This window comes from Austrofundulus limnaeus, unplaced genomic scaffold (assembly GCF_001266775.1).
Source record: "Austrofundulus limnaeus strain Quisiro unplaced genomic scaffold, Austrofundulus_limnaeus-1.0 Scaffold129, whole genome shotgun sequence".
Lineage (NCBI taxonomy): Eukaryota > Metazoa > Chordata > Actinopteri > Cyprinodontiformes > Rivulidae > Austrofundulus > Austrofundulus limnaeus.
This window is the reverse complement of record NW_013952531.1, coordinates 1,096,445-1,109,650: the sequence shown is the minus strand read 5'-3', so window position 1 is coordinate 1,109,650 and position 13,206 is coordinate 1,096,445. Positions and strand designations below refer to the sequence as shown.

The window sequence follows — 13,206 nt, the reverse complement described above, 5'->3', positions numbered from 1 at the left end:
CCAGTAATATTTGGGGTCACAAGTTTTTGCCCTGGACACTTTGTGGGTCAGAAGATAAAACGTTTGGGAACCACTGATTTAAAGGACATACAAGGATTGACGAACATAACCTCTCTATTGCATCCCCAGAAATGAATACTATAGGGAAAATCTGCTTAAATGGTCAAATGAGTAAAAACAATAAATTAATACGTTCTCGTTTTCAGAAGGAACTACGAACACGACCAGATATTATCAAACACTGGGACTGTTTTATGGATAAAACATCCTGGGAAAAGGTCTGGACTCTTTCAAACTATTTTTTAATAACTAACAAAATTAAAGAAGTCACCTATAAAATCATTCATAAAATCTTCCCTTCAAAAACCTTCATACAATCTAGACTCAAGAAAGAACTTGACATTAACTGTATTTTGGCATTGTCCCTTCGTCAAATCATTTTGGCAAAAACTTTGTAACTTCACACACAATAATATAAAAACACATTTTTCTCTTTACTGGGAATATGTCTTACTTGGTCTCACTAATTACACTTGTAACAATCCAGAATTTCTTATTAATCTATTACTGGTTTTAGCTAAATATCATATACACTGTTCCAAATATTTTGAAAGGAAACCTTGTTTTACTGCTTTTTACAATAAAATTAAATACTACATTCAAACAATTAAAAACTCTGACAACAAACTTGCTATTAAAACTATTGAAATCTGTACTGTTAAATGTATTTATGGACCCCTAAACCCTTGGTTTAATTTTTTTTACTTAATTTTTGTTTTATCTAGCTTCGTTTTTTATATTATTAATCTTACTGTTCTGTAATTTATACTGTTCCATGATTTGTATTCGTACATAACTGACATATGCTTTCTTGTAAATGTTGTTTTGACAAATAAAGTTGAGAAAAAATACACATTGTATCAAACAGGCGTTTAATCTGAGTGTTGAATTAGATATTTTACGATAACGTGGAGATTATTAGTTGTTTATAAATTGAGCTAGCGTTATTCGTTAGCTTAACAACCAAAACTGCACCTCTGTGTTCTCGAACAAACGGAGCCATCCAGAATTTCCTCCGACTCTCATCAGACACAGAACCTCCGCGTCGGAACATCCATCCTCCTCAGCCGCACACGGGTCCGTGCTTTCACCGTCCATGTTACCTCATGCTGCCAGAGGCCACTTTCAGCTAAAACTCCTCGCTGTCGGGCTGCTTCTCCGGCGTCACATATTAGCTGCTAGTTGCTAACAGTGTAACACTTCCAGTGGGACAGACCCGGGCGGGCAAACCGGAAAAAGGCGAGTTAGCTTTCAAAGTAAAAGCTTTTTAGACACGCGGTTCTTCGTTTACTGAAACGGGGAACGTAAAGCTGCTTGTAAATGTGTTCAGAAAAGCGAGTTACCTCTTTAAAAGTTGCACATTTATTATTTTGTTTAGTTTAATCCAAAAAATTCAAAATCACGATGTGATAGTCTAAAATTAGAAAGGTCCATCTCTTCACAACAAACTAACAAATGGTCCACTTGTGACAAAATTCAACAACTAATCAACTAGGCTGCATGACTTGACAACCGTATTTAGTTTAAACGTCATTTATGCATATTTATGGAAGCCCATTTCAGCCACCCTGATAAAAAATAAATAAAACTTGTATCTCATAATTATGACTTAGCTATGTCATTATTATGAGATACTATCTCATAATTATGACTTAGCTATCTCATAATTATGACTTAGCTATCTCATTATTATGAGATAGTATCTCATAATTATGAGATAGCTAAGTCCATAATTATGAGATAGTATCTCATAATTATGAGATAGTATCTCATAATTATGACTTACCTATCTCATAATTATGAGATACTCATAATTATGAGATAGGTAATGAAATACAAGTTTTGTTTTTTATCAGGGTGGCGGAAATGGGCTTCCATACACATCAAGTGTGGAAAATGAAAATAAAAGTGTCGCAGTTTGCTCCTCAGACTCGAGCCCGCGCTTGCCGGGCGACCTCGCGTCGTAAAACGAGCGCACCCTGTGTGTGCGCTCCGGGCCGGGCGGGCGGGACTTCCGGTCTGCGGCGGATGTATCAGAGTTGGAGCAGGCAGACAGGGCTTGGTCAAGGGTGTCACCGGTTTTTTTATCCGTGTGCGTCTCTGGACTGCAGGCTAGCCCGCGGGGGCTTTTTTTTTTGACGACGCTGCTGCCACCGCCGAAAGCCCCACGTAGATGAATCTCCTCCCCGGCTATGCTGCCCTGAGAGCGCCGCGAGTATCCGCCCCGCCAAAATGTCTGATGTCAACAAGACTGTTCAGAAATGGCACGCCAGCTTTAAGAAAGGCACAGACTTTGACTCGTGGGGACAGATAGTGGAGGCTATAGATGAGTACCAAATGTAAGTTCACTGTGTCTCTTTTTTTTAAACATATTTTATATTTTTTCTGAGATCATCATAGTTTCATCATAGGGAGGGGGCGGCTTGTTTTGTGCTCCTGAGCCTGATGAGGGTTTCTCCAGGAGTTAGCTGTCATCTCTCACAGCAGGAAATAAACTCCCTGTCCGTGACGTGGGCTGGCATCTGCTGCAGAGGCAGCCTTTTAGGATTTTCATCCACGGATAAAACCCATCCGGAGCTGCGTGTTTTGCGTTTCACAGCGTGAAAAAGGAGCCAGTGTGTCCCTGTGAGTGTTGGGAAAGAGTCAGCCCCACCCTCTCATTGTTATGGTGGGCTTCAGCTTTGTGCTGCTCACAGGGGGGTCAGGCTCTGTGCAGGTTCTTTCAGGATGTGATCAGCTCCTTCCTGAAGATTCATGTCTGAAAATACAGTTTGAATCTCATGTTGAAAAGAAGATAAATCAATTATCTTTTTGACCAGAAGGGGGCGCAGAACAGCTCACTGTGACAACCTTTAAATACTGCAAACCTGTCAGTTATAAARTAACTAAGTACAAATACTTTGTTACTGTACTTAAGTAGAAATTTTGCTTATCTGTACTTTACTTGAGTAATTATTTTTCAGCGTACTTTTTACTTTTACTCATTACATTTTTACACAATTATCTGTACTTACTACTCACTACATTTTTAAAAAAGGTAAGAAGTAGAAAGTTGTTACTCCAGTTTTATTCTGAGTTATTACTTAAAAAATCCTCTCCTGATAAACTGTGTCTCCTGGATAGAGTGAATTTAATTGTGTTTGGATGAGAAGTATAAATATATACCATTCTGACACACTATTAGCTTGTACACAACCCATCACAGCTGCACGCTGTTAGAAAATATAGTTTTTGGAGAAGTCACCTCCCAATAAATGTCATTTTGGAAAATCTAACTGCTCACTTTTACTCAGTACTTTTACTTTTAATACTTAAGTAGATTTTGTGTCAGAAATTTACTTTTGATACTTAAGTACAAAAAATATCAGATACTTTAAGACTTTTACTCAGGTAATATTTTTAGAGGAGACTTTATCTTTTACCAAAGTATTTTTATGATAAGATACTTGTACTTTTACTCAAGTATCACTTTGAGGTACTGTATACAACACTGAAACTTATCAGACGTTTAAGTTTATCCTAAACTATATCAAACAGTGCATTTTTATAGATTTTTGGTCTTTTTTTAAACAATTTATGTATCAAAACTTTTAGCTGTTTCAGCACATTCAGGCAGTGACTTTTGTTATTTGGTACTTTTTAACTTTTTCTGGCATTGTTTACGTTAAATGAATGGAGTTGTGCTTCAAAATACTTGAACTATTCCTGCAATTTTCACCTTTTCTTCTGCTTTTTATATTCTTTATGCTAATTTTAGCTTCTTTTTTGACAGTTTTAGCTTCTTTCTGCTCTTTTAAGCTATTCTGCTAAAAAATGTGTGTGCCACTTTTTAGCTATTTGTGATAATTTCAGCTTTTTACTGCTTAATTCAGCAAACGTGCTCGTTCTGCTTCTTTGTGCTAGATTCAGCTTTTCAGCTACTTTTTAAGTTGTTTTTCCTGCTAATTTCAGCTCTTTTTTTGGCTGTTTTACAACCAATTTTTATACCATTTTAAATAGTTTTTCTGTAAAAATCATTCTGCTTTAACGCTGCATTTTTGCAGAAAATGCCAACGCTTTAGTTAATAATTTATTATATGTTTTTGTGGACCCCCATGTTACAGCTCGCCGACCCCTGGGGGTCCCGGGACCCCAGTTTGAGAACCTCTGCTTTATACAACAAATCTGAATGTAAACATAATAAAATTGTTGGACTGCTCAAACCCAAACAGCTCTTCTATGAACGGCATCACCGCTGAGCTGTTTTCAGTCACTTCGGCTGTTTTTGTAAGCGAACAAACGCACGTCTCGGTTGGCAGCCGGACCCAATTTTWGCTTATAAATTTTGAATTTAAAGACCCTCACTGCTGACACGAAGGGGGACTGAAGTGCAGACAGCGTCGGTCTTTTTCAGGACCTCAAACCTTTTGAAGCGTCTCATTAATCCGTCTGTGTTTATTAGTTTAGCCCGACAGCTGCAGAAAGAAGTCCAGTCAAMGAATTCCCCCGACTTCACAGAAGAGCAGAAGGTAACAGTTTTATCTGTCGATGACTTAAATAAGTAAATAAATAAATAAATAAATGCTGCTTTGTTTCAAATCATATGTTTTTGTGTTTTCTCTCTCTCTCTTTTTAAATTTATTTAAAGAAAACCTTAGGAAAGATTGCAACATGTCTGGAGATGAGAAGTGCCAGTTTGCAGGTTTGTGTGTTTCTTTTACTTGTACGAAAGCTAATTGATGTTAGTTAATAAATAAGTAAATAAAATACAATCAGTAAAACTTGGTGGCAAAGAGCCTACAACTTCATCGTTCCTCAACATAAAACCATCTGTTTTATTTATAGCTTGAACGTCTATTTCTAATATTATTGCTCTCTAATCTGGTTTTATTGTTGCAGTTTTTGCGTTCAATGCGCGTTTTTATCTGTTTGCACATTTCAATTTCTTATTTATTTTTATGTGTGTGTTTCAGTGCACGCAGTCAAAGGAGGAGTTCAAGTTAGAAGACCTGAAGAAACTGGAAGCCAGTGAGTTTTCTGAGTTTTCACTGGTTTACGGGAGTTTCTGTTGAATTTTCATCAACCTCTTTATTTTTATTTATTTATCGACAGTAATAAAGAACATCCTCACCTACAACAAAGAGTTCCCCTTTGACGTCCAGCCGGTACCGCTGAGGTAAATTTTCACCACCGCCTCTGTTTTTTTCTTTTTCTTTCTGCTTTTCAAACCTCTAAATCAATCAGGTTTTATTTGTTATTTTTATTTTAGATAACTTGATCTTTCCTCCGTCAGGAAAATCCTCGCTCCTGGCGAGGAGGAGAACCTGGAGCTGGAGGAAGAGGAGGATGCTGCAGCAGGAGCCGGCGCGGCGGAGGCGTTCCCGCCGAGGGCTCCCGGTACGCTGAGCCTTTGAACCGTTAGCGTCGGGCTCCGTCCCGTGTGTTTTTGTCCCGTTGTTTTGTGTTTCTGTTCTCAGCTTCAAGGTACAGATTTATCTGCACACAACGTCAGATTTTATCCTCTGATGGTTTTTTTTATTATCAGAACCTGTTGATCTGACAAAACGTGACTGAAAATGTTTTTCTTGACTGGAGTTCAAATGAATTATTTACAATTTTACACTTAAACTGCTCGGCTTTGTTCAAGGAGGAGTTTATACTTTAAAAAAACTTTAAAATATACGTTTATAACTTCTGTTAGTTGATGTTTACCTTTTAAAAATATTAGCAGTCAGAACTTAGAAAATAAGTTTTGATGCATGCTAAAAGCTAAAGAACCAAAATAATCTGTTTTTATTTTTAATGGTTTTATGGTCAAGCTGGTAATCAATATATAAAGGCAGAAATTAAAAGTTTTAATTTAAAGATAGAAAATATTAAAAATAATCGAATCCACCTGGTTTTCCTTGTACTTCCTGTTAGCTTTACAGTGCTAACGCTCTGCAAAGCTAACAGTTACGCATTGGTTACCCCTCCCTAAAAAATGTATTTAAATTAGTAAAAAAAAAATTTTTTTCAAAGAGAACTTATTTTCCAAAGAAACGGTGACAAATTAAAATAAAAAAGCTAAAAATTAGCATCAATGTTTTTTATTTCATGTTGGAAAAGTGTTTCTGTGGTGTTAGCGTGATGCTAATGGAGGCTCGCCCCATATTTAGCATCATGTTTTTGTCTTAAAACGATTAAGGTAACCGTGCACCTGTGAGTTTTTTTGAAGCATCATTGAACCATTTTTCATATTAAATTAAACTAAAATGCTGCTTGTTGTGTTTAGGAGTTGGTTGTGACAAAAAGCCGGAAGAAACCTGTCGTAAAATGGATGTAAACTGGTTTGCTAACATGATCAACACATCATATTCTGAGCTTTTAAAGAACCAAAATAAATCAAAAGCTGCTTTATTAATGAAGAAATGTAGCTTTATAAACTGTTCATCTTAACAGGAAAACATCAGCTGATGAGTCAAAGTGACAGAAACACTTGTTGGCTACTCTTGAACCATAAAGACGCCCTGACTCACGTGTCCTCTTTGTCCTTTTAGGGACCCTGTTACCTCGGCTGCCCTCAGAACCTGGGATGACGCTGCTCACGATAAAGATAGAAAAGATTGGTTTGAAGGACGCCGGCCAGTGCATCGATCCTTACATCACCATCAGCGTCAAAGGTCCAGAAGATGTTTTAAACAGCCTGTTAGACTTTACGTTTCATGATGATTCGGTAGCGTTCAGTTAGCCTTTAGCTAATTTTTAGCTACTGTTTGGCTAGTTGTCGCTTTGAGAGTTTTTTGCCACGTGTAGCTAGTCTTTAAAACTTTTTTATAGCTGGCTTTTAGTTACTTTTAGTCTTGTTGCTTAAAGATTATAGTAGTTTTTGGAACTTAAGCTTTTAGGCTAATTGTCACCTCAAAATAACCTTTTTCCACTTAGCTAGCCTTTTGATACTTCATCTTAAAGCTAGCTTTTTGTTTTAGTCTTTTGCTACTTACAACTTTTTAATAAACCTTTTGCAATTTTTAGCTTTTCGCTACTGTTCTGCGACATCACTTCTAGCTAGCTTTTTGCTACTGCTAGCTTGTAGCTGCCTTTTGATTCTTCATTTTAGCTCTTTGTTACTTTTAGTCTTTTGTAGTTTTTGTAACTTTAGTTTTTAGCTACTGTTGTGCTACTTGTTACCTTTTAAAATAGCCTTTTTCCACTTAGCTAGCATTGTGATACTTTATTTTAGCTCTTTGTTACATTTACTCTTTTGGTACTTATAACTTTTTAATAAACTTGTTGCAATTTTTAGCTTTTAGCTACTGTTCTGCAACTTGTCACTTCTAGCTAGCCTTTTGCTACTTCTAGCTTGTAGCTAGTCTTTTGATACTTCATCTTATAGCTAGTTTTTTGTTTGTCTTTTGCTACTTATAACTTTTAGTAAACGTTTTTTGGTATTTCAACTTCTAGCTGCCGTTCTACTAGTCTCTTAAAGCTTTTTGTCACTTTTAGCGTTTTGATACTTTATAGCTAGCTTTTTTAGTTTTACTCTTGCTGCTTATCGCTGTAGTAAAAGTATTACAATTTAGCTTTTAGCTAGCTTTGAGGATTCGTCTTAGTATTTTGCTCCTTCTAGCTTTTAGCAGTTCAAGCTAGCTTTTTGTCATTTTAGCTACTGCTCTAATAGCTTTAGCTAGCATTTTGCTGCTTTTATCTTTTAACTAGCTTATTGTTCTAACTAGCCTTTTGCTAATTTAAATAGTTTTGCTACTTTGCGTACAGCTAGCACTAACAGATTTGTTTCTCGTCCTGTCCTTTGATGTGATTTGTGTTTCAGAAACATGTTGTGTCTTCGCCTCAACAACATTTGTGTGTTTTCTGCCTTCAGATGTGAACGGCGTGGATGTGAACCCGGTCCAGGACACCCCTGTGGCTAGCCGAAAGGAAGACACCTACATCCACTTCAGCGTGGAYGTAGAGATTCAGAGACACGTAGAGAAACTACCAAAAGGTAATAGCTTTATTTGTTTATTTTTTAAACATCTGAACGGCTTCCTTTAACGTCGACGTTGTTGTTTACGCTCCAGGAGCAGCCATCTTCTTTGAATTTAAGCACTACAAGCCCAAAAAGAGGTTCACCAGCACAAAATGTTTCGCCTTCATGGAAATGGATGAGATCAAACCTGGACCCATCGTGATTGAACTGTGAGTGTTTGTTTTTGTTTGTTTATTTTATGAGCAGGGTCACAAAGTAAAACCTACATCCTTGTTGGGTTTCAGCTACAAGAAGCCGACTGACTTAAAGAGGAAGAAGCTGCAGCTTCTCACAAAGAAACCACTTTATCTCCACCTCCATCAGACGCTACACAAAGACAGCTAAGATCCCGACTCCGGTCGCCTCTTTGAATCCCGTAAAGCCAAAAAAAAAAAAAAAAAAACGCTCATCCTCCTCATCCTCTTCATGACGTCCAGCAATACCAAATCAAGGCTGTGGGATTCATCATGAAGAAACTGATCCAGATGTTTGTCACATCAGCTCAGAGTTTTATTTCTTTKATATTTAAGTGCTTTTTGTTTCGGTTGAAACTCAAAAACCTTACACACTTATTTTTTAAATGAAGTAGCATTAAATCAGTTTAAAATCACCTCATGTTCAGTCTTCCACATTTACAGATTTCTGGGATTTGAAGCTTGTGTTTGTGCCACTGGACTCTGGACTTTTGAATAAAAACCAGCAAAACATTAACTCCTTAATCCCATCGTTTTGGAAAAAAAAAAATCATGATTTTTTTTTGCACTTTTGTTACAAATGAAGGAAGTTTGTTATTAATGGTTGACAGTTTTGTGGGGTGAATGTTATCTAATGGAAAACTGTTAAACACTAAAGGCTGGGGGTTAAAGKGTTAACAGAGGACCTGGGACTGACTAATAAAAGAGTAAACACTGTCTCAAAAGACTTATTTCTGCCGTACGAACGATGTGTAAACATTTCAAGCAGGATTAAAAACATAAAATTATTTTAAATCTGTTGCCTCACGAATCAACATTTTAACTGGAATTCAGCGTTGAGTTGTAGCTTGTTGTTTACCTGTATTTGCACATTTTATTTTTAATTTCTTTTACATTTTTGTTCCATCTTCAGCTTTTTTTTTCCTTTTTGTAATTTATAAACTGATCAAATAAGCTCACAAAGGGTAAAAAAAGAGCCATCTTTATTGTTCAAACCGTAAAACTTTAAAAAAGCAGCGACTCAGCACTTCTTACTGGTTCACTTTGGGTTTGAATCATATTTTTTTATGTATGATTTAATAAGTTGGGAAGTAAAATTATACTGTAACAGAACTTTTAAGTATTTAAATACTCAGTAAATGTCATAAAAAATAACCACATGATGAATTTTATGTCCTTTTTCAGTATTAATGCTTTTCACATCCTGTTATATGATCTGAAGCAGAAAATCAGTGTTGACTGCTTCAGACGTTACATCGTTCTGATTTTAAAATATATATATTTTAGTGATTCTTTGCATTCTGTTCAAGGTGTATCTGTCCTGACAAATGAACAGAAATAGTCAAAATGTTATTTTTAAACATCATAAGGCGATCGGCTTTTTCTGTAACATCAGAAAACCTAAAACAGGAAATGACACGTTGACTTAATTTGTTGTGATTGAATCAAACATTTTTCTAATAAAAAATGCTTTAATTTATTCCAGAACGTCGTATTTCAGACATCTACATGTAGCACTGAGTTGATTTTTCTCATTTTCGTTATGTATTTTGTATCATTCATCTAAAAAGCAGAAATTATAAATTAAATCGTTTTGCATCCATTTTACAGCCTGTTGTCATTTCTCAAACCTGAGAAACAATAAAGTTAATTCATCCTAATGTAATAAAAGTTAAATCAGTAAACTTATGGAGGACAGAAAATGGCAATTACAAATAAAAGCATAATTATAGAAAAGGACCAATAAAGAAATATACACTTAAAATGCACCAATTAAATAAAAAGTACTTTACCTCATGTTTTATCTAATTGACCTTCATATTTTTTTCACATTAGTCCAATAAATTACATATTTAGAACATAATTTACATTTTACTGTTTTAAATTTTTATTTTTCCTTTTTAATTTATTTCCATGTGTTTTTACATTTCTGTCTCCTGTTTTTACTTTGCCTTATGCCTTTCTGTCGCATTATTCAAACAAGGTGGGCGGAGCTTCTTGGGTCAGCTCTTCTATTGGTCAACAGACAGGAAGTAGCAGGATCTATGTGCAGATCTGTATGGATCCTCAGTTTAATTTAAAACCAAGACACAGGAAGTGCTTGCTTTTGTTGTAAACTAAAGTTTAACTGGTGCATTTTAAGTTTATTTGTTTATTGATCCATTTATATATTTCTGCTTTTATTTATAATTACGTCAGTGTCGGTCCTCAGTATAAACTTACTCTTAAAATTAGCTAAAATATGTAGCTAGTGGCTAACAAAAGGCAGTTTTTGGACAACAGTGAAGTCATATTTTCGGTAAATTACAATTTTAAACCTGAGTGGGATAAAAGGGGTTTGTTGAGTTTTAATAGTTCTTGAAAAGTGGTGAAAGTTTCGCTGCCTGTCCCAACAACAGCTCATTAAATCTGCATCATCTCACAGGTAATTTCCTGTCCTTTCCTCTGGAAGGCCTCAGGGTGTATATGAAGCACATCCGCCGGTCAATGACATGTTTACATTCTTTATTATTAAAAGTTTCTGTTTACGTAGTAAAATAAATTATACATCTGCCCTTCAAATGACACATTACAGTTTGTGTTGAAGCAACTCTTGAAATGATAGAACTTAAAACCCTTTTTTCTTTTGCTGTTAAATCATTTCCACAGAATACGTCATTAAAAAAATCTTTTGCTTTATATATATTTTTTTTAGATTTAGCACAACTGAAGTGTTCTTGCACAATAAGCTGTTAAGAAAACTGGCAACAGACTGAACGGACTGATTCTTTAAAGACCTGGTTTGTGTTTAATAAAAATAAAAAGATGAAAATCATGACCTAATTTTGGACTTGCTCTGGTTCATCCTGTTCGTTCAGAGGTGCAGGTGGGTTTGATTCCTTCGCTGCAGCTGGTGGGGTTTTTAAGGCTTGACCAACGCTGGCCTCGCAGAGTCCTGAGTGGGCTCCTGCCTCGTGTGCAGGTCCTGACCGGGGCCGCTCTGGGGGCCCGCTGAGTTCTGGACGGCGTTGGGCGCGGCCTGGCTGTACGCGTCGCCAGGATGGGGCGGGTCCACCGGGGGGCCCGTGTGGTCTCGTGGCCCTGGGAAGCGCAYATCAGGCGGGACGGGTGGTCGAGGTCCCGCAGGCCCACGGACACCTGAGCGGGATAAAAAAAAATGTTTTTACGTACAGGGTTCCTACAGGTTAAAGCAAGTTGAATTTAAGACTTTTTAATGCCAACTGAAATTAAATTTAACACCAATTTCATTATAAACACAAACGACAAATAAATAAATAAATAAAACTTTAGCAGAAACTCATGAATCAAAGTATTTTTGGTTGAAGTATTCAAATATTGCTAATAGACCAACTGTTTTTATCCAGATCTAACTGTAGCAGAAACATTATTAGCAGTCAGTTTAACGACCCAAAATCTGGAGTTTTAGGACCCACAGTGGGGTCTTAACCCCAATCTGCTGTAGATAAAACCTTAAGTGTCTGTGACATCAAAATTTGTAAGAACAGTTAATGCGTTTTTGAAATGACAACATTAACATGTTACAAAATGAATTTCACATTGATCAGATGGACGGTTGTTGAGATATTTGCATCTAAGTAACAGGAAGTGATGTCAAAGGGGAATGTCTGCATGTGAATATTTAAAAAAAATATTTTTACCAATTATTTTAATATTTGAGATGAATTACAATCATCCTGTTTATAATGTATTCACAGACTGATTAAAGACATTTTAAGGCTAATTAAGGCCTTATTTTTGGATTGATGAATTAAATGACTTTTAAGAGTTTTTAAGGACCCGCAGGAACCCTGTCGTACGTAATATTTAAAGAAACAACAGGAAATGACTCAGACCAGCTTACGGTTCTACATTTTGTTGCTTCATAAAAGAAAATTCACCGAAATCTGAAATTATTTTCTTTAAAATAAACAGAAAATGAGAATAACCATCAGGACTGAAACGTACCAGGTGGTGGCACTGGTCCAAAATGAGGTGGAGGGGGACGGAAGTGTGGCAGTGGAGGACCCCGAGGATCAATTATTGGTCCAGGGCCCGGTCTGGGGTGGAATACAAGTCCATTGGCGGGTCGAGGTCCAAACTCTCCCCCCATGGGTCCAGGTSSGGGCAGACCTGGGTGTCCGTTGACTGGCAGAGGTGGACCGTGGTACGGAGGAGGTACGTTTGGAGGAAGAGGACCGGGTGGGAGCTGGTAAGGGCCCGGTCTCGGCAATCTGTAAGGTCCGGGTAGTGGCAGACGCACGCCGGGGGGCAGTAGCGGGTCCGGCGGAGGTCCTTGAAGCATGGAGGAGTCTCTGATTGGCGACACTAGGAAGGAGCCAGGTCCCTTAAAGCAACATGGAGGAAAAGAGAAAATCTGACGWGTGCAAATAAAAACTCTGATGGGTTAAAATGTTAGTCGTGCAGTGAGGAGGATAAACCACATCGTTTACTCCCAAACAAGAAGTGCATCAAAGCAGGAATCAGTCATGTCACCAGTTTACCACACAGTGTTGATTCAAGTGAAAAATCAGACCCTTTTAGGAAACACTTGACCTTTCACACACACACACACACACACACACACACACACACACACACACACACGGCACAAAAAGTAAGGAAATAAGTGTTTCGTAGATATTTTCTTTGTTACAAGGCTTCTGGGAAAYAAATCTTATATTGTTGGGAAAATGTTAATTTCCTGTTTAAACAGAGCCACATTTGTAAGGAACATGCATTTATGGGTTACACACATAAATAGCTYGTTCTATTGGTGCCCGCTATAAGATTTATTACCAAGAAGCTTTGTTACAAAGAAACAATCTACCAAACACAAATATCCTTACTTTATGTGCCAAGTTTATTAAAAGGGATCCATGATTAGTTGTAACATTAGACTTTATTTGATAAACTTTTATTTTAACTGTAAAATAAAGACTGTAAAAACACTGTAGGATGTTTAGT

The 13,206-nt window shown here is 36.9% G+C and overlaps 3 protein-coding genes across 11 annotated transcripts in view; 1 reads left to right on the top strand and 2 right to left on the bottom strand.

Moving 5' to 3' along the window:
• The window catches only part of rnf8 (ring finger protein 8, E3 ubiquitin protein ligase), a 9,908-nt gene extending 8,601 nt beyond the window's left edge, over window positions 1-1,307 (bottom strand). For 6 of the 8 annotated variants that reach the window (XM_014015461.1, XM_014015464.1, XM_014015465.1 and 3 more), the window contains exon 1: window positions 1,036-1,306. In XM_014015461.1, the coding sequence (XP_013870915.1) occupies window positions 1,036-1,158 (123 nt within the window). In that variant the 5' untranslated portion in view covers window positions 1,159-1,306. Of the gene's footprint in view, window positions 1-1,035 lie in introns of all 8 variants that reach the window. The other 2 variants (XM_014015462.1, XM_014015463.1) reach the window with 1 other exon arrangement.
• A 756-nt stretch (window positions 1,308-2,063) lies between these two features.
• Window positions 2,064-9,844, top strand: aida (axin interactor, dorsalization associated; the record flags this gene model as incomplete). The annotated part of the gene is given in 10 exon segments (XM_014015460.1): window positions 2,064-2,399; window positions 4,502-4,568; window positions 4,688-4,741; window positions 5,013-5,067; window positions 5,152-5,215; window positions 5,333-5,436; window positions 6,579-6,701; window positions 7,901-8,023; window positions 8,100-8,217; window positions 8,293-9,844. Coding segments are annotated over 10 exon segments (915 nt in total). The 3' UTR covers window positions 8,393-9,844.
• Window positions 9,845-10,729: 885 nt separating this feature from the next.
• Window positions 10,730-13,206, bottom strand: part of mia3 (MIA SH3 domain ER export factor 3) — a 23,591-nt gene continuing 21,114 nt past the window's right edge. For both annotated transcript variants that reach the window (XM_014015458.1, XM_014015459.1), the window contains 2 exons: window positions 12,208-12,586; window positions 10,730-11,379 (listed from right to left, as the gene is read on the bottom strand). In XM_014015458.1, coding sequence (XP_013870912.1) covers window positions 11,144-11,379; window positions 12,208-12,586 — 615 coding nt within the window. In that variant the 3' untranslated portion in view covers window positions 10,730-11,143. The remainder of the gene's footprint in view (window positions 11,380-12,207; window positions 12,587-13,206) is intronic.